The following is a 26,183-nucleotide window of genomic DNA, read 5'->3' as shown; positions in this document are numbered from 1 at the left end:
GAAATTCAAAAATATTGTCCGTAGTATCTTAAGAGCAAACATTTAAAAATGGGGCTGGATCATGTTTCTCTAGAGAACCTCTAGTTTGGTCGATCACTTGAGTTGTGAGCCTTAAATTTGGTAGAATTCATAAATTATTGATGGTCCAAAGTATGTCTTGCATAGGAATTGTCGTACAAAACAGTAAACAAGAATAAATACGTGAAGTCGAATCTTGTTGCAATACTAAATTTATTTTAAGTCTTCTGAATTCAATAAATGTTTCAACTATCGAGGAATCCCAAGTAGGTCGAACCCTCCGATTTTGAGATCTAATTCGTATGGGGAATTTCAAGAAATTTCGAACATAATCAATTTTTTCTCTTTCACCGGATTCAAAACTTACAGCAATTTGAATAAAACCAACGCTGAAATTTCTTATTAATGAATGGAATCATTTCAGCGTTGGTTTCATTCAAATCCATCAAGCGCATCCAGAAATCATCCCGTTGGGTCTCCACCTTTGGGGGTAGTTTTCACCCCTCTAAACCGTTTATTAGCAAATTAAAAAAAATACATAGTACAAATACTTAGTTTTCCACGCACTAAAACGTATATGAATTTGATCAAGATCGGAGGGTTCGACTTACGTAGGGTTTCTTGCAAGTACAACATTTGACACCCACTTTTCTGACAATTCGATAAACTTAGAATCTCGATTTACTATGCTCTATAAAAATCATGTATTTCAATTCTGATTCTATTATTTCATGTAACATTTCGGTCAGCTTAAGTATTGTTTTTAACTCGATTTTAATGATCAGCCAGTGAATAATCAACCTTTGGCTTACATGATAAGGGCTCATTCGTTAATTACGCAAGGAAAATTTTAGCCATTTTTAACCCCTCCTACCCCCATAAGATTTTACCTATAGTGTTCATTTATAAGCTTCAAAGTGTATAAATATGAACACATTTACGATTTTAACAACTTACTATAAAATAAAAACTCTTACAATAACAATATATAAATGAAATTGTACATTAAAAATGATAAAATAGATCTCATAGTTTGTTTGGAACGTCTGAACAGAAATTTTTTCTAACTTTTGAAACTGCCCTTCAATTTTCTACGCGATTTTAGTTTCCTTAGACATTTCTGTAAGGACATTTTGTCTCGATGGAAAACTTCTATCATGGACATTCCGACTTGTAAGATATTACGCAAGATTGACTCCCCCCCCCCTACCTTCGCTGAGATAAGGTCATGTATCGATTTTTAACCCCCCCCCCCCCTCCCTCCTCCTTGCGACTTTTACGTAATTGATGAATAGCCCCTAATTGAAATAAAAATTTTACTGACTTTTGATAACGGATCGATTAATGTTATCTCAAAACCGCTAATCACATTCAGATGCGCTCTAGAGGTCAAATTAATCTTTGTCCAACTTGGATGATATCATGTTTCAATCAACATTAATCTGGTTTTTACGCAGTTATTATTTTATGGCCTGATAATTTAATATTTCAAGTGAAAGTTGGAGGACCGATCAAATTTCAGTCAAGTCGATTTTTGCTTATATCTTTCCGACTGACTCGTTGCACTACAATTTTTTTTGTTTGACTGACACATTGCGATTTCCCTTTTCCCAAATAAACTTGGTTAATTTTTTGGAGACCGTGTATAAAACAACGAAAACAAGCAACGTTATGGTAAATAATAACAGAACGACGTCTATCAAGTAGTACTGGAACCAGTAGAGATGACGACCTGAAGACTTGAGAGGCTCGCCACCGTTTCGGATTACGTATTCTATCCAGAAAATGGCTTTCTTCAATGGGGAAACCGGACGGTCCTTGAATAGCCGTGAAACACGTGCGACGTTTGATTGGTACTTGGGGTTCGTCAAAACTTCGCCTAACGCTTTGGAGAAGCTTTCCTTGCTCAAACTCTCGTAGTCCAGGTGAACTGCGAAACCGCGATACGCATATCCCCTTATATTCAACGTCTGGTCCGCGAAAAACGGGATCCCAATCATTGGGACTCCTGCATGAATCGCTTCTAGGGTTCCCATCAATCCTCCGTGAGTGACGAACGCTTTTACTTTCGGATGACCTATAATGTTTTATCAATTTACTATAGCGTCATGGAAAAAACTGCCGAATGTATAAGAAGAGGTAAAAAGTTTTCAAAAGTTGTAAAATGAATTGAAATGCACACAAAATTTACGGTGATTGTTTAACAGAACTCTTTTAGAAGGGTTTCCCTCGTTAAGAGAGGCCGAATGCTACGATCTCAGGATTTTCAAACTATATGGACAGAAATATTTCTTACGTCAAAAAACATGTGTACAACGATTCATAACTCGATAAAGCCCCTCCCCTTTGGGGCTTATGGCATTTCATGCATTCGATTTTTGTCCGAAGACTCAATGCACTGATCTTCATGAAACAAATCATGGGTACGTTACCATTTTTTTGAACCTGCGTAGGGCCTCTTGTGCCCAAATTAATTTACACAAGTAGTCCAACAAATGGTATCGTACTCATGATTTGTTTCATAAAGATCGGTGCATTGAGTCTCAAGATAAAAAATTGAATGCATGAACTGTTATTTTTTTACTCACCGAAAAGAGGTAAGGAGTTTTTAAGTTGAAAAACATTTCTGAGTGGACAATTTGAAAATCCCATGACAGGGTCACTTGGCCCCTCTTAACCAGGGATACCCTTTTGTCGAAGAAACTTACGAAGTACAGCAAACTGAGGAACCCAAGGGACCATTTTGATGTTTGATGGTAATCCCTCCGGCATTTTGTCCGGGTTTCCCTTCCAGAGAACCTTGTAATCCGTAAGTTCAGCAAAACTGTCGTAAATCGCCAGTATCTTCTCCTTCGAAAAACTCTCGGACTTCAGCATTGACCCTGTACTAAAATACACCACACCATCCTTTGCGGAGTCGAGAAACACCTCCAGTTCCTGAAAACAGCGAAAATCTAAAACTATTCGAGTGTGGAACAAGAATTGAGCATGTGCAAAAGAGAGTAACGGACTGCTCTTACAACTTGATGCGCTCAATGAACCACTCAATCACATCGTCCTACTAATATTTTCATCAGAATCATTGAAACTCGTGTCAAACTGAATTTTTCTGAAGATTCACCTCAAGTATCTGTTTTCTGCATATTGTGTCCAGACTTTGGTATGGCATTTGAATATATTAGAATCCTGTTAACTTTTGTATCTCTGTCTCGAGTTTATTTCGGAATCAAGTAAAATGCTGTAGAATCATTCGGAATTAGTGAAATATTTGAGGTCGAATCTGTGATATTTTGTATAGTAAAGTCTTCTGGAAGTGAATAAATGAATTCAGTTTGATTTACATGGCAATAACCGTATTTTCGCACCTTAGTTAGAACTTGGGTTTCGTCGATGTGAAGACCAGCGACTTCAACGATGGCAGGATTCGTGGGTCGGACGCCATGAATGCTCCAGTGGCTATTGACTAGCACCATACTCGTATTGAAATAGATATCAGACAAGGATGGAAAGTCATCAATGTACCTTCTAGCTATTGGTTCAGAAACCACTTTGTCATAGTAATAGAACAAGAATTTGGAGTAAAGGATCGTGATCAGATTTTCCACGCGTTCCATGAATCGCATTTCGTTGGTGAAGGTGGTCAGCAGGCAGGGTATGAAGCTGGGATGCGTGCTCTCGAAAAATGGATCCTGAGTCCAGGGAAACATGGCACTGGTCTCGACGTTTACCACCGGAAGCTTCAGCTTGTGTGCCAATGCCAAGTAGCAGTTGCTCCCCAACACCTGAGTGAGCATCAGGTCGTATTTTTTGTCGGTATTGATGATTTCCTGCAGCTGCCGAAGCCGCATTAGGTTGCAGAGGTCGTTTGGTGCCTCGTACGAAATGAAGTCAATTGCCTTTGTTCCGATCAGTGACTTGATGGATGTCGTTGTCATGTTGTTCACATAGGTGTGGAGTGAGCCCTTCAAACTAATGTGGTTCAGTCCTCTGATTGGCTCTTTAGGAGGAAAGTGACTTACAACGTCAACCGAGTGACCCGCACGTGCCAAACCAATTACTAGTGGTTCGAACATTATGTAGTGGCTTTTTCCCTGGTACGGAAATATCGCCAAGATCTTCGCACCCTCCGTGACGCAGTTGAACACCAAAATTGCAAGTACTATCCGGAGTTTCATGATTTATCAGGTGATGTTTATTTCCTGCAATTTCCCAAAATCTTCGAGGCGTAAGTAACTCAACGAATTTCACGAGCAATAGAAATTCTGCAGAGGAAAAAAAATATTTGAATTTTTGAACTATCCAAAAAAAAAAAAATTCACCGAATGTTTGCATTTGTTTGCCACAGAAAATAAACAATTTCAAACAAGACTGTATCGTGAAATAATTATGTGTTGAAAAATTATCCAAAATGAACTTTTTAGAATTTAAGAAATGATTGAAAGTTGCACTGATATGATTGTCGACGTTACTTTTATAACCGAAATTCCTAGTACGAACGCTAATGGGAAATAAAAAATACTGCTGTACCTCAAATCAAGACTCCAATTGATCGTACTGTTCCCAACGAGATAATAAAAACGTCCGCCTTGACCCGATAAGGGAACTTGACTAGCAACGCATATATTACGTGATTCTGATAAGGGGGCAATGCAGAGAAGTCATAAAATGGTGTGACGAGGTGTCTTGCCTCGTACTTATTAAGGAGATGAAGGATGGAGACGAGAGACAAGGGAGAGTGAATGCACGTGTCCGAGTCGTAAGTTGAACGTAGGGTGTATTTGACGTCTCTGGAGAGGCCTTAAAAACTTTTGTACAATGTGGTTCGTCCCACGTGGCGGCCCGGCCGATTAGCGTTACCTTAATCCTAGTATCTTAAAAATTACTGAGTGTGTGTGAGTGCGATGGTGAGGTGGAGTGGGAGGAGATGGGGATTAGTGACGTCGGGGCTGCAGCGGGGCGGTCGGAGATCGTGAATACGTGTGGTGGTCTGACCTTCTATCTCGCTGGCGGTTTGGTCCGGTCTTTTCTCCTGGGTACTTCCTTTCTGTTCCGAGTCCGACACTTCAGTGGATACTCGGGCCGGCCCGGCGCGTCTTCGGGTGTCCCCGGACCGGTTCGGCCATGTTCGGCCATGTTCGGCCTCGCTCCGCGGGTTCAGGGCTTATTGTGACGTGCACGCGGTGGTGCAACGTTATTAATGATATTATCATGCTGATTTCATAGAAAGTCTTTGAAATGTGTGAACACTTTTTTGAATCATGTATTTATAGTTTTATATGACGTGAGTAAAAAATTTTGGAAATATTGTAAATCCTGTAATATTTCTTGCACATTGGATGAAATCATTTAAACTTAGTTATATCATTCTGTGAAATTGGTACGTCTTACCACGAGTCGAAATCCATTCGATAACGCGGATAAGCAAGAATATGGTGCAAGATTAACAAATTGTTCTGCTCGGTTTCGGTTCAATTTTATCATTCCAGGTTCACTCCTACTACTTTTGAAGACCGTTGCGATAATCTCAGATGAAATTGAAAAGCACTTCCGGAATCTCTTAAAGACGTCATCTGTACGCTACACTTGATATGCTTTTTGGAAGACCATTAAAATATCTACAGAAGTTCCCTCGACGTATCACGTTTTTTTTTTTTTTTTTCCTCTCTCATCCATCGTAAAGGAAGCTTACTTCGATTCTCTCTTTCCACTTGCGGTGGTTGGAATGAAAATAAAGAATCTCGTTCCCCGAGACAGATCAGAAATACGAACCATTAGGCAACGTGCGCGCCTTTTCTTTAAACCCTCTCATCACGCGAGCCAAGCAATGCGCGGGTGGCATGAGGCTCACAAATGAGGATAAAATCCACGTGATGCACGATTGAAGTTCTTCGATTTTATTTCGTCACAGTTTTCTTCATTTCGAATTATTGCGTAGCACGTGACCGTTTTATACAGATCTATGTAGTTAAACATATTTTTACGATATTGAATACCTGCGCTTGATAAGATAGTGACTAATGGAGGAAAATCGGGTCAAGCGAAGTGTTTTACTTGGAGGACGTTCGTTACTGATGAAATTACCTTTTGTTCTCGAAATCCTAAGGTGTAGCATTCCGCTTATGTTGAAAAAATCGATTCCTTACCAAAGAATTGGCAAAAGTATAAATTTACCGAAAGTGAACCTTCAGCTACGGTTAAATTCAAACCGATATCTTCCCTGTCACTTTTAAGATTCAACTATAATGTTATGGTGTGCTTTCGTATCAGGCAAACTCTTTCTTCGCAATAAATCTTTGAAATTTATTTATAATATAGATTTTCGTGAAGTTCTTACTTCCTTTTGTATGAGATACGTTAATTCTATTGAAATATGCATGAAGAAATGAGTAACAATAGTGAAAAATAAAATTACTAATCTCAAAAATACTTTATAGCTCAGAATAATTTGCTGTCTTTTGTTACCTGGGGTTTCTACCCTAAATAATTGCGAAAATGTTCTTCAAGTTTGAAAAATGAGCTAGTGCAGAGTAAGCCAAAATGTGATACCTATATACCAACAATGAATAACAGTTTTTGACGACAACCATGGTGTCAAAAATTGGCTTGTCCAAAATGGGATAACCTGGACTCCACGTTTGTTTGCATGACAATATGTATCAGTAGATTAGTTTTACTTGGTCTTTTGTTTGGTTTGACACGTTGAAGTTTTTGTCGTACCAATGACAATACACAGTATTTTTCTAATTGAGAGGAATAGACCAATTGTGACTAATGCCGTGAGAGTCAATAAGAACAAAATAACATCGATCAGATAATACTGGAACCAGTAGAGGTGAAGGGCTGAAGACTTAAGTGGCTCGCCACCATTGCGGACGATGTATTCAATCCAAAAAACTGCTTCGTCCAATGGAGAAAGTGGACGATCCTTGAATAGTCTCGAGAAATACGCAGCGTTTGTCCGGTACTTCGGGTTCGTCAGTACCTCGCTCAAAGCTTTCGAAAACGTAGCCTTGTTAAGGTCCTTGTAGTCTAGATGAATAGCGAAACCACGATGCGCGTAACCCGCCACGTTGAATGTCTGATCCGCGGCAAACGGTATCCCAATCATTGGAACTCCCGCGTGTATCGCCTCCTCAGTCCCCATCAAACCTCCATGAGTAATAAACGCCTTCACTTTTGGATGACCTGGAATAGTTTTCGAAAAACTGTTGTCAAGTGGTTTTGCCAGTTACACTCTAATATGTGCTCATTGTGATTTCAACGCTATGATGATCACTTTGATAAGGAAAGCACGCACCTAAAGTCCAATTCAAATAACAGATCACTAGAGACTTATATTTACGTATCAATTCGACTGTTTCGGGGTAAAAACCCTTCGAGTTTTCCTCTCAAAAGTAACCAAACTATTCAAAGTGAAATGTCCCGACTGAGTTTGATTAAAAAATTTTACGTCGTTACCAAGAATTCCTAGAAAAAAAATCAATTCTAGAGACATCATACCGGATATTTCGATCCAGTCAGTGCAACTGTGAAAATTTGGCCAATTTCTGTGAGTGGTAACCAATCTGTAAAAATTTTTTCAAAATTTTGAAAAAGTAAAAAGACGCTCCACTTTTTGCCAAAATAAGGCATCAACTGCCCAAGTTTCATTCTGATTGCTTGAGCGGTATAGGAGTTTTGCATCCCCGCGTTTTCTAGGTGTACAACGCGTCTTTATAAGCACCTTAACTTGACGAGTGGTTTGCGCCTCTGAAACGGCTAAATTGAACGCATGAAAAAAATGCCAAATGTTTCTACGTGTTTTACGACATGTCGTAGAATGATGAAAATAGGTGTCATACAACAAGCATACCATCCTTATCCAAGGCTAACAAGTAATTTGAAAGACTACTTGAGAGTTATCAAATCGATTCGACGAACACTTACGGAGAACTGCGTACTGTGGTGCCCACGAAACGATTTTCACATTGGGTGGAAACGGCTTGGGCAGATGATCCGCGTTACCCTTCCAAAGGACGTTGTAATTGGGATGTTCCGAAAAACTCTGATATATAGCGGATATCTTATCCGACGAGAAGCTGTCAGACCGCACCATCGTGCCCATGCTGAAGTAGACCACTCCATCCTTAGACGAGTTTAAAAACCCTTCTATTTCCTGAGCAGGACAAAATTGTTCATCAGTCCTGCCGTAAATATGCTCATTGAATGCTCACCTTCGACAAAACTTGGGTTTCATCGATGTGCAGACCTGCCACTTCAACAATCGCTGGATTCCCTGGACGGACGCCGTGGATGCTGGGATGACTGTTAACCAGCATCAGGCTCATGTTGTTGTACAAATCAGTCAACGGCGGTATGTCCTCGACGTACTTACGAGCCAACGGATCGGAGATTGTTCTCTCGTAATAGTTGAATAGGAAAATTGAGTATAAATGAACAATCGTGTTCTCCACGCGTTCGAGAAAGCTCATCTCGTTCGTGAAGCTGCCTAACTGGGACGGTATAAAGCTGGGATTTCCGTCGCCGAAGAACGGACTGTAACCCCATGAATACATGAACCCAGTTGTGACCCCGACGACTGGAATCTGCAACCTGTGAGCCACAGCAAGGTAGCAGTTGGTCCCGAAGACCTCGGTTACCATGACGTCGTATTTAGTTTTTGTATTTAGTATGTTCTGCAGTTGAGGGAGTCGCATCAGGTTGCAAAGGTCGGATGGTTCCCGACCGCTGATGAAGTAAATCAGGCTGTGAAGTCCGTTCATCTCTTTGGTGAACGATACTGTTATGTTGTTTACGTAGAAATGTAGCGATCCCTTCAAGCTTATGTGGTTAAGTCCCGGCACTGATTCCTTTGGAGGAAAGTGACTCACAACGTCAACCGTATGGCCTGCTCGTGCTAGGCCGACCATCAGTGGCTCGAACATTATGTTATGACTTCTACCCTGGTATGGAAATATGCCGAGGATCGTTGCCGCGTCCACGGCGCAACAGGCGATCAGGAACACGAGTACAGTTCGACATTCCATCTCTGAAACAATAGCGCATTCTAAGAATAATAAATTTATTTTGACAAGAGAGAAAAATCATGATCCGTTTCTACTTTCTACTCTTTCGAATCGTATACACTTCATTCCAACTATGATTTTGAACCAATTGTTAACTAAACCAACAAGTAAAATAATCCATGAACTGTTGGTAATGCCGCTGTGTTCACGATTGAATTAGTAGATCATTCACGATTGTACAAAATGGTTGTTCATACATCAATATGTAATATTAAACGCCACTTTGATGTATAGTGATAGTTTGAATAGGTTTTTGACAATTTACCGATGATTTACATTAGCTGTCAGCAGATTTATCACCTTTTAGTTTACACCAGGCTTTTGCCCACTCAGATCACGATGAAACGAGAATGTTAAACTTGATCGCAGGCCAGTACGGAACTGCACGTGATAGGATTCTGGTAATCTTGGTAGCCCGATTAATAAACGTCAATGGTTATCAGTAGAAAACGAAATGCCTTCTTCCACTCATTAGTTGATTTTTATTGGCACGAACCCAGTATTATCTCACTATTTCGTCAAGGTTAACATACATCGGACCACGTATAATTTACGATCCGGGAGTAACAGAGATAACGAAATAATATAAAATAATATCTGGGCGATATCACGATGATCGAGCATTTTAAAAGTCGGTGCTAATTAATTAGATCTTTTTCACAAGTACTGCTGGTATGAGTTGATATGTACTGCAACAGAATACTTGGAAGTGAATCTGCAAAGTGGCAATGAATTTCTGGTTGCAGGCTATTTTTGGCACGCTATGGTGTAACAAAGGTACTGTATCATGGACCAAATCGGACAGCGACGGGCATTCTTATCCAATATTTCACTCAAACTTGCTTGATTGATCCGATAATATTAACTCGTCAATATTAATCGATTTTATCAACTCTAATTCATGTGTCTATCAGACGAATCGCATATCAACTATCAACAATGTATTTGGTGCATTGAGATTGTTCAATCTATAACAGGAAATGATCGTGGGGGTAACTCTTTCACCTAGCACTATGACACTAGTCATTATCTCACTCGCCATTAGCCTGGTCCAATGCTCTGGTGATGAGCAGCATCAATATAATCCTCAAATCAGTGCTGAGCAAATGGCTGTACAAATAACAGAAGCAAGTCAGCCCCTTTCACGTGAATTTATTATGTAACTCTGGGTGTAAGTTATGATGTATGTGGTGATGAAATTGAAACTAAGAAGTTGAAAGTGCGCAGAAAATCTTCTCATTAGCGGGCCAAAATTAATAAAAGTGAGTTGAAATCATTTTTGTAGGTGAGTATCAGACACTTGTAAACAGTTTTGTAAATAATATTTTTAATGAGTATCTTACAGAAATGATCAGTACAAAAATCTTGACAGATAAATAATGAGCACAAATTACAATTTTCGAGTACTATGAAGTTTTTTTCTTTTTTGGAACGGTCCGAGTTTTGGCGTTTGTGTCAGTACGCAGAACTTTTTTCAAAGCGTAGAACAAACTGACTAGAAGCAGCGTTGGTATGGTTAGTAAGAACAGAATAACGTCTATCAAGTAATACTGAAACCAGTATAGATGAAGAGCCGAAGACCTGAGGGGCTCGCCTCCATTTCGAATTACGTATTCGATCCAGAAAATTGCCTCATCCAACGGCCGCAAAGGACGATCCCTGAAAAGTCTTGAGTAACGTGCAGCATTCGATTGGTACTTTGGGTTTGTAAGTATCTCATTCAGAGCTTTGGAAAAAGTCAGCTGGTTGATGTTCTCGTAGTCGATGTGAACGGCGAATCCTCTATGCGCGTATCCTAACACGTTAAATGTCTGGTCTGCAAAAAACGGAATTCCAATCATGGGAACTCCGGCGTGTACGGCTTCCAGGGTTCCCATTAAACCTCCATGGGTCACGAACGCTTTGACCTTTGGATGACCTGGGAAAATGAACATAAAGTTATAGATGGGTACTAAGGGTCCATCACACCTTCTTGACAATATCAAGCTACCTATGTCGTCTTTGACCGAAACTAAAGGAATAATTTAAGATGAAATATTCTCTATGGATTCCTGAGGATATTCTTAGTGAACTAAAATTGTGTCATACTCGGTATTTACTGTCATGAAAATAATAAACTCACTGAGAACTGCGTACTGCGGTGCCCATGGAACGACCTTAACGTTTGATGGAAATGGTTTTGGCAAATCTTCGGCATTACCCTTCCAGAGGATATTGTAATTGGAAAGTGCTGAAAAACTCTCGTAGATAGCTAGTATCTTTTCCCGTGGAAAAGTGTCAGATCTGACCATCGTTCCCATACTGAAGTAGACAACCCCATCCTTCGAAGAATTTAAATACTTCTCCAATTCCTAAAAAGGACGAAAATCATTGCTTTTGCCACGAATATCTAAGTTTACAATTCGTTCAACACTTCACCTCTGAAAGCACTTGGGTTTCGTCGATATGCAGACCAGCTACTTCAACGATCGCAGGATTTCCTGGACGAACACCGTGAATGCTGAGATGACTGTTGACCAACACCAAGCTCACGTTGTTGTACAAGTCGTTTAACGGTGGTAAATTATCAAAATACTGTCTTGCCAATGGATCGGACACCGTTCTGTCGTAGTAATGGAATAGGAAATTTGAGTAATAATGTGTTATAGTGTTCTCCACGCGTTCGAGGAAGCTCATCTCGTTCGTGAAAGTCGCCAACTGAGATGGGATGAAGCTCGGATTAGCGTCTCCAAAAAAAGGACCGTAACTCCATGGATACATAACGCTGGTTACGACTCCCACGACTGGAATCTTCAGCTTGTGAGCCACAGCAAGGTAGCAGTTAGTCCCGAAGACCTCGGTCACCATAACGTCATACTTCTTGTCTGTGTTTATGATATTCTGCAGCTGAGGTAGTCGCATGAGATTGCAAAGGTCTGGAGGTTCCCTCGCCGAGATGAAATGTGTCATTCCATAGACTCCGTTGCACTCTAGAGCGAAAGATGCTGTTACGTTGTTCACGTAGGAGTGCAGCGTTCCTTTCAAACTTATGTGGTTCAATCCTGGCACCGGATTTTTCAACGGGAAATGATTGACCAGGTCGACAGTATGGCCGGCTCTCGCCAGTCCGATCATCAGGGGCTCAAACATTATGTTGTGACTTCTTCCCTGGTATGGGAATATCCCAAGGATCCTTGCTCCATCCGTTAGAAAAACTGTGCTCATTATTACAATGAGCGTGCGAAGTGACATGGCTGTTAAAGAATGTGATTTACTTGTTTCAATCAGCATGGCGTCATTGAATAATCTTTATTAAATAACAATTTTATATCACCAAATTTTTAAAACGTGAACGAAACATGCATGTTACATCGAGTTTACATTGCAATTACCAACTGCTGATACTAACGTGTCTGAAACTACTCACCGATGATTTTCCGGAGCAACAAAGCTTACGTCGAGTATCTGGAACCCACAATCAGTTGGGAAATAACTGAGGCTGCGCGGCGTCTCACCGGGCAGTGAGTTTCGAACTGATTCCAAGTCCCCTAAATCTCTTGATTCAATTATCATTGTCACGTGGTAACGGCACGTCGTAAACGAGAGACTATGGCGAATTTTTGAAGCAATCGTGTCTTAGATTTTTATCGAACTTTTCGCATGATGAAATGCAATCATAAATTCAGTTGAGTGGTTCAAGATTTTGAACGATGCTAATGATTACTATATTTTACAAAAGCGATAACTGAACCGATAAGCGAAAAATCTGTGATCAAAATTTTCGTCGGTATATTTTTATTATGTTCTGTCATACTCATGTGTAATGGTGTGTTGCAATGGAGTCTACTGGAATTTCATAATATTATAATGATCTCTTGAAGTAAAACGGTTGCGTCATATAGTCCAAGACGACTGGCAATGATATTGGATTTATGATTTACTGGCTATGCATTCTCAACTACAACTGAGCTTCATTGACGATATTGAATACTTTATGATAAGATAAAAATCCGAAGAAAAAACAACTTCAATAAAGACGATAAGAAAATTAAATTTCAATAATAACAATGCTCAAATTTGTCGGTAAATTGTTTAAACAAAACGTTGTTTAACACATTTTTAAGGAATGTCGTTCTTTTTGTTATGTGAAATGAATTTGTTGAGTAAGAGTTCTTTCATGTTTTTGAAAGTTTCGTTGTCGAAAATTTGGAATTTTGAATTCGTTTTCGTAGAGACGTGGTGCATTACAATAAAACAGTTTCCGAAAAATGGACGAATTTATTTCAAACGACAAAGAAAACACAGGCTGAAAATTTCTTGAGAAATGATTTGTTTAAGAAATTTATTGTAACTTTTGAGCAATGTTATTATTGAAAATTTATTTTTCTTATCATCGTGACTGCGGTTGATTTTGTTTTACATTTTAATCTTATCACAAAGTATTCAATGTTATCAATGAGACTCACTTTTGGTTGAGAATGTGTAACCAATACATTCTTAAAATAATACGTAATATATGTCATATATTGGCATAATTACATAAGCGATTCGGATATGTGTAAAATTACGCGTAAGTATTCGTGTGATAAGATGTATAGAGAAATGTCTATTTCTGCAATATTTTGAATACATTGCTAGGTTTTTGTTGTTTCTGATAAACGAGTTCTTATCTCATTAGGAACCATAAAAATGACTCGGTTTACTACGCAAGCTGATTTATTGCTATTACGTGTTTATTATTCCCAACTATTCAAACGATTCGAAGAAATATCAATCGATGAAATCAGTCATCGAGCAACGAAAATTCAAACTTATGAATATCTAATAGAAACTGATTAGATATATATATATTTTTTTTTTTTTTTTTTTTTTTTTTGAGAGAAAAACTAATTCATACTCGTACCGATTTAGACACGAATTGAACCTTCTGATTAGTGGATGATATTAATCCATTACATATGATTCTTAGACACAAGATGTGACACAATATCATTTCGTATTCAAGAAATATCGGGTTAATCATACTTACCGAGTAAAATCGAGATGAAATAAATCCATGAGAGAATAATTTACAAATATATTGCACAATTCAACTTCGGTGAATGAAAATTCTGATGACGAGATTTCTTTCATTCTAGATAAACTATCAGCATGATGAATAGTTTGCAGTAGAAACTCTCGATAATATCTCGACATTTTAGGTATCGATAATTTATTTCTTGGCACTTTACTCAACCTCTTTCAGATCGACCCCAAAGTGTCTCAGCAGTTGGTTGTGAGAAAAAATCGTAAGCATGTCTCGAGGCTTCGATATCGAGTTTTTGATTTTTGAAACGACTAGAAAAGATGCGATCAAAAATTCCTCCCAACAAAATCTAGATTACGATAGTATGTGGTGTGAAAAAAAATTTCAATCTCCTGTGACGAAAGTGTACGCGCAAGAAACTTTCGGCAGAAAATTTCCAGCGTACCGCTTCTAAAGTTTCCTTGCTCATACAATTCCGTCACAGGAGATTGAAATTTTTTTTCACACCACATACTGCCATAATTTAGATTTTCTTGGAAGGAATTTTTGATCACATATTTTTTGAGTCATTTGAAACACAAAAAACTCGATATCACCGAAATTTCACCGAAGTCCCACGTTAAACACGTTGCGCAAGTAAAAAAATGCGAACAAAGTAAAAAAAGGAGAGGAAAAAAAAACAACAGATGTTTGAAATGTGCGGAGGCAAAAAATTTTTAACATCTTAATTCCAATTCGGGATAAGGTGTACATCATTCGGCGATACGGTGGAAATTGGAAAAATTGATTGTGAATGATTGCAAGTATTCTTCCGTTCAATCATGGTTGATTATTGTAATATTACATTTTCGTCTACCTACCTGGAAAAACAGAGTCGAAGTTAACGGAGTTCAAATATTCTTCAGTTCAACGCAGTATGGAGTTGAGATTTTACTTTTTTGCTGTTATTTATGCCTCTGAATCGACGTTGTTGCTGTTGGAAATTTAAAAAACAAAGTTCTCCTAGACGAAAACCTGTTTTCTCTCACTGTGACAAAATAAAGTTCATTGTCAGCCGGCAGTCTGCTTGCGATTAAAGTAACCTAATATATTGCGTGGAAAATGCCAAAAGGGTGTACAATATATATATTTTTTTTGCAAATCGATTTGTCAACAATTATTGAGAAAAAGAGTTATAAATTTTTTCTTACGTTTCAGAGCGAAACTTGAATTTGATTTTATACGCCCTTTTGACTTTAGGAAAAATTTTCGTAAAGCTAAAAGGTCGTTTGTCTTGAGGTAACGCCCTTTTGGCGTTAATACATCAAAATTATGGAATGAATGGAAAAAAAAAATTTATTTCATACGCCTTTTCCGCACAAAACCCTATCCAACTGTTGTAATAAGCTCTTTTGACATTTGGAACGCGATATGACACTGAAAAACAGTCGCACTGATACCGAAGGTATTTATAATTTTATGGTTTTCACAATGAATTTCATTTAATATCGAGTAAAATGTATATTATCAGTTTATCAGAATTAAAATTCATCTGCAAATAAAAATATTGGCACAAACATCGCCAGAGATGAAAATATTACAGTCTCACGTTATGTCGAGAGTTGGCATCAGCTTTGTTTGATGTTTCATAACTACGATCACACATCTTACATCCAATTATATAATCACTTTGAGACGTAGCCTTCAACTGCTAATCGTTTCATTTTTAAACTTTCTCGGTGTCGAGGATCACTAAAGGAGGGAATTGAAAATCTATGGCTCTCCTAAGGAAATTAAAAATTGTTTATCGATAGGGATAAACAAAGGAAAATGGTTACGGCAAAATGTTCTTTTATATAAAAAAAATATATATTTTTTAAAGTAAACTTACGTTAAATTACGTGAAAACAACCTCAAAATCACGGTGAAATCTTCGCAACGAAAGCGAAAACAACGACAACAAAAAAAAAAAAAGACGCCAGTTGCAGCAAAATTTAAGTTACAAAATCTTCGCACAGGTTTTGCCCATCGATCAATCAATCAAATCCAAGTGGCAGCCAGTCACTTTTTACTAAATGACAAGGTTATTGTTAACAGTCACATCTAATCCAATGTAATCCATAATAATTCGCTAAATTCAAATGCTCGTTTGAATAAGTTTAAGCTTTCCTTCGATTTTGGTCGGTATTTCAATTTGTGAGTATACATAATGTGAGTGTTAACAATAACCTTGACATTCACTAGATCATAACTTGGCCGCCATTTGGATTTACTTGATTGTTTTATGATCAACCCCTTTGTTAAGAATTTGTAAAATTTTACCGTATCCGGCGGTTTATTTCTTCTTGTTTTGTATTATGCATTTTTTAGGTAATTGAACGTAAGTTTACTTTAACATGTATATTTTTTTTTTTTTATTTATGTAGAAAAATATTTAGCTATAATTATTTAATATCAATAAAAAAAATTTTGACTCTCCCATTCACTTCGACATCAACAAAGTCTACACATAAATCGCGATAAGATAGAGAAATTCTTTAATAATGATAAAATTTTTGCTTTATCTTTCTTGAATTTTAACCCATTTTAGCTAAATTTTAACTGCTTTGGAATCAGTTCACACTCATTTGGATTTACTCTTGTGAACGTTCAGCGTTTTGAAAAGATCGTGTTTTTTTCCGGCATTAAAAGTTACTAACTAAATTAGAACGGTATTGAAAGCACTGCTTTAAATACACGCAAACCTATACGTGCAAATTTAAATTTTCTTACAAAAAACTGAGCACCACTTCCGTCGAGTCCCAACTTCACCTGATTACTGCAAATCTTGTATACCGATGTGAAATATTCTCCCCACTATATACCGGTTAAATCTACTTGCCAGTTGAACGAAGAAGTCAAACCTTCGACCACATTTTTGTTCATTTTCAAGGACACGCGCGTGCAGACCTTTGATCTCGGAAGATCTTACAATACACGTGGAACATCGTAAGCAATTACAGATGCAGTATCAGCTCCATGATTATCCAACACTCGAGACTCGGCACTATGACGAAGCAAAATCTCTACACTCTTGATATTTTTTATACACGATTATACACACCGAGCAAAGACGGAACGAGATCAATTACAGATGAAACTGTTAAGTTGTTTGGCTGTACAATACTGGTAAAAAAAAAAAGGATTCGCCATGACAGTGTGTTACATCATAAATATATAAGGACAAGAATGGAGAGCTTGAATAACGAAATGTAGAGGAATTGAAAAAACAAACAAAAAAAAATGGCTGAACCAGTGTTCTAAGCCAAAAAAGGCGCCTATCGTATCGAGGTTTTAAAATTATCGTATCTTTTCGAATAAATCGGGTCCTGAAACATGATGATGGATGATCTACATTCTACCCAGAGAAAAAAAAAATTACTTTTTACGAACAATTATTTTACTGTTTTTACTTGATTGAATCTTTTGGTCCAATATGGCCGTAATTATTATTATTATTTTATATATTATTGACTCCAGAAATTATGAGATTGACATTGGTTGAAAAAAGTTTTACTAAAGTCGATATTTATACGGATTTAAAAGTGTTTTTGTTAATATTATAATTTAAATTGATTCGATTATAATATTTAATGCTTGTAAAAGATTTTCTTCAATGAAGAAGATATCTAATTCACTACAACTTTCAGTTTTATTAAATAAAACATTTATTATAGTTCGAATTTATGTATTAAATATTTTCTCATTAACAACATTATTTATTTAAGAAATAACTGAGTATTTTGATTCGTTGAAGGAATGTGTTTTATTATAAATTTTCATTATTATACTTTCTTGACTTTAAAGAAAAAAAAAAAAAAATTTTTTTCTGCCAGTATTAAAACTTCCAACTCCAGAAATAAAAAGCGTGCTCGTTTAAAAACATCAAAAACAATGAAAACATTAGACGAACGTAAATCACGAGTATTTGTATCGGAATGTTTCGTAGCCCCAAACAAATAATTCACTTTTCCAAGACGATAAATGAGATGGATATTTATTACCTTCGATGCCCTTTGGGTCGTTGATTCTCCAATTTTTTTTAATTGATAAATGTGATCGAAACAAAATACTGTGTGATGGCCAAGTCAAAGGTGACAGTTCTTGTACCACCTATTGATTTCAAAATTGTATATTATATTTCTTGTATACAGAAATGTTCATGAAAACTAGATTTCATCAATACACTGATTGTTCACCGCACATATTTTAGGAACTTTTTTTTTTATTTGAAATTTTATGACTTTTTGTGCCAACAATAGCTGAAAGCGTTTTTCTGACAATCATGTAAGCGATGGCAAGAACAATCGCTGCTACATTAAGTAAAAATAGAAAAACATCTAACAAATAATACTGGAACCAGTTCAGATGACGGCCCGACGATTTAAGCGGCTCGCCGCCATTGCGGATGACATATTCGACCCAGAAAATTGCCTCGTCCAATGGCGACAGTGGACGATCCTTAAACAGTCTTGCGGTGCGCATTGAGTTGGATTGGTACTTCGGGTTCATCAGTACCTCTCGCAAGGCATGTGAGAAACTTTCCTTAGTTAGATCTTCGTAGATCACACGAACGGCGATACCTTTCTTAACGTAACTCGCTATGTTGTAGCTCTGATCCACCATGAACGGCAGTCCAACCATTGGAACTCCGGCCTGGATCGCCTCTACGGTTCCCATTAAACCTCCGTGGGTCACGAACGCTTTCACTTTTGGATGGCCTGTCAAATTGATTATGTAGTTAGAATCACGTTGTGGACAATTTTTTATGACAATAAGAACTCGTATGTAACTAGTAAGAAGGTACACAGAAAGTAAACAACGGAAAGACGTTAAAGAGACATTTGAAAAGTGTCTTGTGAACCAACGTTTTACCCCATAACGATATCTTTATGCCCATAAGATGTTCTTCGCGGTTTTTGGACATTAGAAAATGGGTGATAAGACATCTTTCTAGACCACGAATTATGACTGGAACAGTGTATCCATGCCTGACGACATTCCAATCCTAGGCAATTCAGTGTTGAAAGGATTTGATTGGAACCGTGATCTAGCTGTGCCAATGTGAAGGACATTGAAACTCGTACCATTGCGAAAAGGTAAACTTACGCAAAACTGCATACTGAGGGGCCCATTTAACTACTTTCACGTTGGATGGTAACGGCTTCGGCAGGTCCTCCTCGTTCCCCTTCCAGAGCACCTTGTAATCCGAAAGTTCCGAAAAGGATTCGTAGAGGGCAAATATCTTCTCAGGCTCAAATGTGTCTGACCTGACCATCGTTCCCATGCTAAAGTAGACGACACCGTCTTTCGAGGAGTTCAGAAACACGTCCAATTCCTAAGGATGATGGAAATTGTCACAACTGGCGATACCAACTTGAAGAAAAACTTATAAAATATCTTACCTTGGGAAGAACTTGGGTCTCGTCGATGTGAAGACCTGCCACTTCGACAATGGCGGGATTCCCTGGACGCACTCCGTGGACACTGTAATGGCTGTTGACCAGCAGAAGGCTCATATTGTTGTAAATTTCGTTCAACGATGGCAGGTCCGGAACATGCTTCTTAGCCATTGTTTCAGACACAGATTTGTCGTAGTAATAAAAGAGGTACTTCGAGTAAAAGTGGACCATCGTGTTTTCGACGCGTTGGATAAAGCTCATCTCGTTCGTAAATTCCCCCAACTGCGACGGTATGAAGCTGGGATTGCCGTCCCCATGGAAAGGATCATAACCCCAGGAATACATCACGCTGCTGCCGACACCAACCACTGGAATCTTCAATTTGTAAGCCACTGCGAGGAAACAATTGGTTGAGAAGACCTCTGTGACCATCAAGTCGTACTTGACGTCAGTATTGAGAATATTCTGCATCTGAGGAGTATCCAGAAGGCTGCATAGTTGCTTCGATAACAAGGCACATAGTCTGCTAAGTCCGTAGCCAACCGTCGTTACTTTACGGGCATGAGACGCTGTCACATTATTTACGTAGGTCGGCAGTAAGCCTTTCAGGCTTATATGATTATATCCCGGCACTGGTTTCTCTGGAGGAAAGTGACTGATCATGTCAACTGTATGCCCAGCACGTGCCAAACCAATCATCAAAGGCTCAAACATAATGTTGTGGCTTCGACCCTGATATGGAAACACCCCAAGAATCCTTGCTCCATCTGTCATGTAGCAGGCGGCCAAAAATATAAAAATGGTACGAGTGTCCATGTCTGTAAAAAATAACTCTGATCAACATTTTTCAAAAGCACTGGAGCCGTTATCACGGCCCGCTGACTTGCGTGCTCTAGTTATTCTGGGGTTGCGACTAACCACAAGTTCTCAAGGTCATTGTGAAAAACAGCATCTTAGTATACCATGCTTTAGAAATCATTCATCTCTTAGACTCTAAATATTGACGTCAATTACGAAAAAGTAACTCTTTTAACGTACAAAAAACAGAACATAAATTTTCTTATATTCTCAAGTAAATTAACAAGTATTTTTTGTGATCCGATCTTACTAAACATTTAAACGACAATATATATCGCTATTAATTTAATAAATTTTAATTGCTTGTTGCATTTGCTGTTGATAATTGCCTTTGAATTAAATCACAGCACGTTTATCTTAACGATTATTATGTAATGTTTATTGACCAACCAAGTTGATTCACTGTCATTTCATTACACTGCTACTTTGGATTGTTTACAATTACTCACTATCATAGTTTTTTTACTTACTTATAGTTGACGCTACGTGTTCACAAACGAATTAAAAAATTCCACTCACTTCTTGATCATTCGAACTATTGACCGAAATTTTACACGGCTTGGATTTTGCTAATTGAATACGGACTCATACCTCCGTTTGATCCAATGGTCAGTGTTGAACTGAGGTTTGAATCTCATAATTCGACACCTCAATACGCAGGACGTCCGTTTACGTTAGACGGGTGCCAAGTGTCTCTCCCTAAGAGCTGTTGTACACTTATTACTGAGCAAGACTCTGACGTCACGCTTGCAAGCGAAAACTTATCAATACGAGACTTAGGGTCACAATTAGATTGCTATGTCATGGAGATAACGTTAACACCTGTTTATGTAACAAGCCTCCACGCTTCCGATAATCCCGAAAACCACGTAATACATCGGAATACTTCGTCAATACCACTTCCGCCAAATCTTATCCGATGAACGTTTTTGATATCAGAATCGGCGGTCGCCGATCGCGATAAGTTTATTACAAATATGAATGAACACCTACGAGTCGACGCATTTCTTTCTTTTTACCGCGAACAAAAACTTTTGACCTACCCGGATGAAAAATATAAACATATATTACTCCCCGCTCATGATGAATTTCGATATTCAACAAGTTTCATACGTTTATAGATTTTTAGAACTTCACGTGAGCTCTATAATGCCCAATTGAATTAGACCAAAAAAAGGGCTGACCCGTAAAAATTGTAATTAGCGATTTTCTTTCAGAAATCTTTGGAGGGGGGAGGGTTGCTGGCAGTCTACATTTCAGCCGCCATCTTGAATTTACTGAATAATTCGTTTATTTTCAATTTCACACGAAAAATGGTAATTACCAAAGTTGTTTGGAATTAAATTTTCTACAAATTTGGTTCGTGTCAATTTTTTTCCTCGCCTCCGCTCCTCCGCTGCCGCATCGATTTCCGAAGGAAAATCGCTACTCATAATTTTTTTCCTGGTCAAATGAGAATTCGACTGGCCTCATATCAATGCGATCGATGCATGGAGAGCTAAAATATATCAGATCTGATAATTCCAACATCGATGAAATCGTCGGTTCGATCAAGAATTTTCAATGACTCTCAGACCTCGTTTTAAGATTATATATATGACATACACTTTTTGGTGTATATAGACATACAATCAGTGATAAATACGGTTGTCTGTCCATCTTACAAGATTTCGCTATTTTGATTCGTGGAATCGGCTCGCTTTATAAGTATAAATGACAATAAATGACGTAGAGGTGCTCGTGATATTTATGTGAACGCTAGAAATCCGGTGGCGAAAGTGTGAGAAGTGAAACGCCCTGTTTTCGCAGCTGATTAGCCGCACCAAGAGTCAAGTGAGTAAAGTCTGCAGAATGTTTAGACTGTGAGACAGCAGCTGGTATCTATGACAATTCTATGTACATACCTACAAAGCAAGACGTTTTTGCAAAAAATATCTTTAAAGTTTCACCAATTTAGTATCTTGCACGACAGGTGGGTGCAACCATGCTATTGATTGTCTCGTGTGGTTTCAACGAACGGCGTAGATTCGACACCTACAGAAGTCAGCTGATACTGGCAAAAAGCGAAGAGCAAGAGTTGGAATATACAGAAAACTGGGCTCTCATTGAACAACGCATTGCGTAAACAATCCGTCAGCTGCGTGACACGTGATGGAAACGATGTTTGGTATTCTGTATAAGCAATGCGTTGTCGTACAAGTACTTACTGGCCTTGTTGTCTTCTTTTGCAGCCTTGTTACCCTGAAAAGTAGGTTGTATTGTATTATATCTTGTTTGGTTTCTGTTCATTCATTTATTATCATAGGGGATGGACATTTTTTTGCTACATGACGCAAGCTATAAAGTCGAGAGATGATTACTTGAACACTATTCATGGTTTGATGTATTCTTTGAGACATAACCTTGAGTGAAAACTCTGTTTTACGTAATATATCCTGAATATTAAAACATTATTTCCATATTTTAGACACTAAATGCTTTCATTGAAGCAGAGTTGGTATGACATGCGCATGGACAGCTAGTTTTCCAAATGTGAACGACCGAACGCAGGAAATCACTAGAATTCAAGACGTACTTTAATATCGAAAATCTGTCTGGATTTTCATCAACTTATGAGTTATTTTCATTTTTGTAGATACTTAATGATCATACTTAGTTAGATAAGTTTAGGGTCAATGTGACCTCATTGTGGCAGCAGTGCGATTCCGGAGAGATTTGGAAGCTACGGATCAAGTTTCAATCATGTTTTTATTGTGAATTAACAGACATGCAATTGACGAAAAGTTTTTGCACCAAAGGTGCTTATATCTTCTCACTCCAAAGCATGATTGACGGCTAACGAGATGCAAGTAGTGTTCTTCCTATGCATAATGCCGTAAAGTAGGATTTTAATGACCGTGTAAAGATTATGCGTCCAAGGACTGGCGATACCAGTCCGAGGAACACAAAATGCTCATGAGTCCATAAAATATTACGGCCGAGCAGCGAACATCATTTTTTGATCGAGTATACGTAAAGTATATGCCTATTCGGTCGTGTTTACCGGCCGTGAAGTTGTACTTTGGTCTTACGTTGTCCGTAAAGTATGACTTTACGACCGCAAAACACGATCGAAAAAGCATACTTTACGGATACTCTATCCAAAAATACTTATTTCATATTTGAAGGATTCTTTCGAAATCAGGATTCACAACATAAACTTTGCCTACGATAAACACGTGACTACGAGTATTTATCTTTCACTGGAAGATCGCAAGTCTGTTTGCAAACAATGATACGCAGCACTATTTTTACGAAGGTAAATACAACTGCGATAACAAGAATTGTTATGGCTAATAAAAATAGAATCACATCTATTAAGTAATACTGGAACCAGTTGAGATGACGAGCCGAGGATCTCAGCGGCTCGCCTCCGTTACGAATTACGTATTCGATCCAGAAAATTGCCTCGTCCATTGGCGACAGGGGACGGTCCCTGAACAATCTTGAGTATCGGGCTGCGTTCGATTGATACTTTGGGTTCCACAACACCTCACGCAAGGCCTCGGAGAAGCTTACTTTGCTTATATCATGGTAGCTAAGGTGAACGCCAAAACCTCTCTGCACGTATCCCATCACGTTAAATGACTGGTCAGAGAAGAAAGGAATCCCAATCATTGGAACTCCGGCGTGTATCGCCTCCTGGATTCCCATCGCACCTCCGTGTGTTACGAAAGCCTTTACTTTTGGATGACCTTGGGTAATGAATTAAAAATTTATTAGAACCCAATGACCGCTTAGAGTAGTCGCACATCTTGAACTGCATGTAAGGAGACATGAGAGTTTGGATTGTGAATCGTGATATTTTGAGTCATTGTGGTCTAGTATAAGTGACAAAGTTTGACATAAAACTCTATCCAAAAATTTTGACAAGTGGTTACATGGTTGCTGAGAAAAACTTACGGAGAATTGCGTACTGCGGCACCCATGAAACTATTTTTACGTTAGACGGTAGCGGCTTCGGCATGTCCTTCAGGTTACCTTTCCACAGCACTTTGTAATCTGTAAGTTCCGAAAAACTTTCGTACATCGCTAGTAGCTTTTTCTCCGGAAACGTGTCTGACCTCACTAACGTCCCCATGCTGAAGTACACGACCCCTTCTTTGGAGGAATTTAAAAAGCTTTCCAATTCCTAAAATCAATGGATATTATTACTCCTCCAATCTGCGTGTGGACGATCATGAAACACTTGACCTCTGAAAGCACTTGGCTTTCGTCGATGTGGAGACCTGCCACTTCAACGATGGCTTGAGTCCCAGGACGGACACCGTGAATACTGAAATGGCTATTGGCCAGCACCAAACTGATGTTGTAGTAGATGTCGTTCAGGGGTGGAAGATCGTCGAAATACTTTCTAGCCAATGGATTAGATACAGTTGAGTCCCAATAATAGAAGAGAAACCTCGAGTACAAGTAAATCATAAGATTCTCCACGCGTTCAAAGAAGTTCATCTCGTTTGTGAAAGTCGACAGCTGTGATGGAATAAAACTGGGATTCGCGTCACCGAAGACCGGATCAATAACCCAGGGAAAAACCACATTAGTGACTATTCCGATAAACGGAATTTTCATTTTGTGAGCCATAGCAAGGTAGCAGTTTGATCCTAGTATCTCGGTGATCATGACGTCATATTTGGTATCTGCATTGACGACTTTCTGTAGCTGTGGCAATCGCATCAGACCGCAGAGAACTTTGGCTTCATGATTGGAAAGGAAGTTCATCAGGTGATAGACTCTACCGTGGATTGAAGCACTGCCTGCGGTTACGTTGTTTACATAATTGTGCAGCGTTCCTTTCAGGCTTATGTGGTTATATCGTGCCACTGATTTCTTCGGAGGATAATGACTGACAACGTCAACGGAGTGACCGGCGCGTGCCAGACCGATCATCAGAGGCTCGAACATTATGTGGTGACTTTGACCTTGGTACGGAAATATTGCAAGGATCCTTGAGCAATCTGCGACGCACCCAATGACCAGGAAAACGAATATGGTACCAAGGTTCATGGCTATATCAATACAAAAGCAGAATTATCTTCAGAGAAATGACGCAGTAATAATTGCATTGTAAAGTCTCACAAAATCCATGAATGTTGGAATAAGCAACGCTTATGACATGGAATTGATCTTTCTGTATCATGAAATCAGTCAATATGATTTGTACAAAAGAAAAAAATTTTGGAATTCAAATTGGTCTCCTATGACCTCATGACTATCTATAGTAAATCTCAAGATCAAATCTTTATTTCGTTTATAATAATCCTCTTCTTCCTTAATGTATATTAAGTGCTAATTTCTGAAAATCTTTTCAATGCGAGTTCTTGCATCAATTTAGTTAAAAGTGTCGTTGCTCTTTTTACTAATATGGATCGTTGATCGTATGGATATTTGGATCTTGTAGACAGCATTTTCTTTGACCAATGAGGTTGTGGCAAATTTTAAGATCGAATAAAGTCCTTCAGGATTACCTCGTGAGTTGTAATAATTAGTTTCTTATCGGAAATCTTTTGATATTTTATTTAAACTTTCAAAGTTATAGTTATTATGCTTTAGACAGCGTTGCTTTGCTTATCGTTCACTTCGTTCCGATAAATGGAATCGTAGTGTCTTTCCACTCCGAGTCTTTTGATTGGCTCAATAAGATGTTGAGGGTAATAACCGTTGCTGTATAATGTCTCATTCACTATATGTAAGTGCTGCGTTTTTTTGTCTATTCATGCTGCTATTTTTATCTGCGTTAGCTTCTCACTCACTAAGGAAGGTATATATAAGTATACT

General features: G+C 38.4%; 5 protein-coding genes across 6 annotated transcripts; all 5 read right to left on the bottom strand.

Annotated features, from left to right (window-relative positions):
* Positions 1-1,486: 1,486 nt before the first annotated feature.
* Positions 1,487-4,252, bottom strand: LOC124411098 (UDP-glucosyltransferase 2-like). Its single transcript, XM_046889979.1, has 3 exons — positions 3,384-4,252; positions 2,727-2,955; positions 1,487-2,095 (listed from the first exon to the last, which is right to left on the bottom strand). The coding sequence occupies exons 1-3, from the start codon at positions 4,191-4,193 to the stop codon at positions 1,584-1,586; spliced, it is 1,551 nt and encodes a 516-aa protein (XP_046745935.1). The 5' UTR covers positions 4,194-4,252; the 3' UTR covers positions 1,487-1,583.
* Positions 4,253-6,628: 2,376 nt separating this feature from the next.
* On the bottom strand, positions 6,629-9,448 carry LOC124410816 (UDP-glycosyltransferase UGT5-like). Its single transcript, XM_046889463.1, has 4 exons — positions 9,384-9,448; positions 8,232-9,046; positions 7,945-8,173; positions 6,629-7,203 (listed from the first exon to the last, which is right to left on the bottom strand). The coding sequence occupies exons 2-4, from the start codon at positions 9,042-9,044 to the stop codon at positions 6,689-6,691; spliced, it is 1,557 nt and encodes a 518-aa protein (XP_046745419.1). The 5' UTR covers positions 9,045-9,046; positions 9,384-9,448; the 3' UTR covers positions 6,629-6,688.
* An 865-nt stretch (positions 9,449-10,313) lies between these two features.
* LOC124410814 (UDP-glucosyltransferase 2-like) lies at positions 10,314-15,068 on the bottom strand. Of its 2 annotated transcripts, XM_046889462.1 has the most exons (4): positions 14,949-15,068; positions 11,502-12,316; positions 11,206-11,434; positions 10,314-11,001 (listed from the first exon to the last, which is right to left on the bottom strand). In XM_046889462.1, the coding sequence occupies exons 2-4, from the start codon at positions 12,312-12,314 to the stop codon at positions 10,490-10,492; spliced, it is 1,554 nt and encodes a 517-aa protein (XP_046745418.1). In that variant the 5' UTR covers positions 12,315-12,316; positions 14,949-15,068; the 3' UTR covers positions 10,314-10,489. The 2 variants fall into 2 exon arrangements, with proteins under 2 accessions (XP_046745418.1, XP_046745417.1); XM_046889461.1 differs by lacking the exon at positions 14,949-15,068 and having other exon boundaries at positions 11,502-12,382.
* A 3,232-nt stretch (positions 15,069-18,300) lies between these two features.
* Positions 18,301-21,058, bottom strand: LOC124410818 (UDP-glucosyltransferase 2-like). Its single transcript, XM_046889465.1, has 4 exons — positions 20,837-21,058; positions 19,512-20,326; positions 19,216-19,444; positions 18,301-18,827 (listed from the first exon to the last, which is right to left on the bottom strand). The coding sequence occupies exons 2-4, from the start codon at positions 20,322-20,324 to the stop codon at positions 18,316-18,318; spliced, it is 1,554 nt and encodes a 517-aa protein (XP_046745421.1). The 5' UTR covers positions 20,325-20,326; positions 20,837-21,058; the 3' UTR covers positions 18,301-18,315.
* A 2,450-nt stretch (positions 21,059-23,508) lies between these two features.
* Positions 23,509-25,450, bottom strand: LOC124410817 (UDP-glucosyltransferase 2-like). Its single transcript, XM_046889464.1, has 3 exons — positions 24,600-25,450; positions 24,309-24,537; positions 23,509-24,100 (listed from the first exon to the last, which is right to left on the bottom strand). Exons 1-3 carry the CDS (start codon positions 25,410-25,412, stop codon positions 23,589-23,591), a joined length of 1,554 nt encoding a protein of 517 aa, XP_046745420.1. The 5' UTR covers positions 25,413-25,450; the 3' UTR covers positions 23,509-23,588.
* Between the last annotated feature and the right edge of the window lie 733 nt (positions 25,451-26,183).

This window comes from Diprion similis, chromosome 10, assembly GCF_021155765.1.
Source record: "Diprion similis isolate iyDipSimi1 chromosome 10, iyDipSimi1.1, whole genome shotgun sequence".
Classification (NCBI taxonomy): Eukaryota; Metazoa; Arthropoda; class Insecta; order Hymenoptera; family Diprionidae; genus Diprion; species Diprion similis.
This window is presented reverse-complemented; position numbering and strand designations above follow the sequence as displayed.

Excerpts from the sequence above, each read along its gene's own strand:
- LOC124410817 (XM_046889464.1), bottom strand. The coding sequence starts at position 25,412 with ATGAACCTTGGTACCATATTCGTTTTCCTGGTCATTGGGTGCGTCGCA. Across the intron at positions 24,538-24,599 it reads AAAGCCAAGTGCTTTCAGAG|GAATTGGAAAGCTTTTTAAA; the intron begins GTCAAGTGTTTC and ends CATTGATTTTAG. Across the intron at positions 24,101-24,308 it reads GCCGCAGTACGCAATTCTCC|GTCATCCAAAAGTAAAGGCT; the intron begins GTAAGTTTTTCT and ends TCATTACCCAAG.
- LOC124410814 (XM_046889461.1), bottom strand. The coding sequence starts at position 12,353 with ATGCTGATTGAAACAAGTAAATCACATTCTTTAACAGCCATGTCACTT. Across the intron at positions 11,435-11,501 it reads AAACCCAAGTGCTTTCAGAG|GAATTGGAGAAGTATTTAAA; the intron begins GTGAAGTGTTGA and ends CGTCCTTTTTAG. Across the intron at positions 11,002-11,205 it reads ACCGCAGTACGCAGTTCTCA|GTCATCCAAAGGTCAAAGCG; the intron begins GTGAGTTTATTA and ends TCATTTTCCCAG.
- LOC124410816 (XM_046889463.1), bottom strand. The coding sequence starts at position 9,044 with ATGGAATGTCGAACTGTACTCGTGTTCCTGATCGCCTGTTGCGCCGTG. Across the intron at positions 8,174-8,231 it reads AAACCCAAGTTTTGTCGAAG|GAAATAGAAGGGTTTTTAAA; the intron begins GTGAGCATTCAA and ends TGTCCTGCTCAG. Across the intron at positions 7,204-7,944 it reads ACCACAGTACGCAGTTCTCC|GTCATCCAAAAGTGAAGGCG; the intron begins GTAAGTGTTCGT and ends AAACTATTCCAG.
- LOC124411098 (XM_046889979.1), bottom strand. The coding sequence starts at position 4,193 with ATGAAACTCCGGATAGTACTTGCAATTTTGGTGTTCAACTGCGTCACG. Across the intron at positions 2,956-3,383 it reads AAACCCAAGTTCTAACTAAG|GAACTGGAGGTGTTTCTCGA; the intron begins GTGCGAAAATAC and ends CGCTGTTTTCAG. Across the intron at positions 2,096-2,726 it reads TCCTCAGTTTGCTGTACTTC|GTCATCCGAAAGTAAAAGCG; the intron begins GTAAGTTTCTTC and ends AAAACATTATAG.
- LOC124410818 (XM_046889465.1), bottom strand. The coding sequence starts at position 20,324 with ATGGACACTCGTACCATTTTTATATTTTTGGCCGCCTGCTACATGACA. Across the intron at positions 19,445-19,511 it reads AGACCCAAGTTCTTCCCAAG|GAATTGGACGTGTTTCTGAA; the intron begins GTAAGATATTTT and ends CATCATCCTTAG. Across the intron at positions 18,828-19,215 it reads CCCTCAGTATGCAGTTTTGC|GCCATCCAAAAGTGAAAGCG; the intron begins GTAAGTTTACCT and ends TCAATTTGACAG.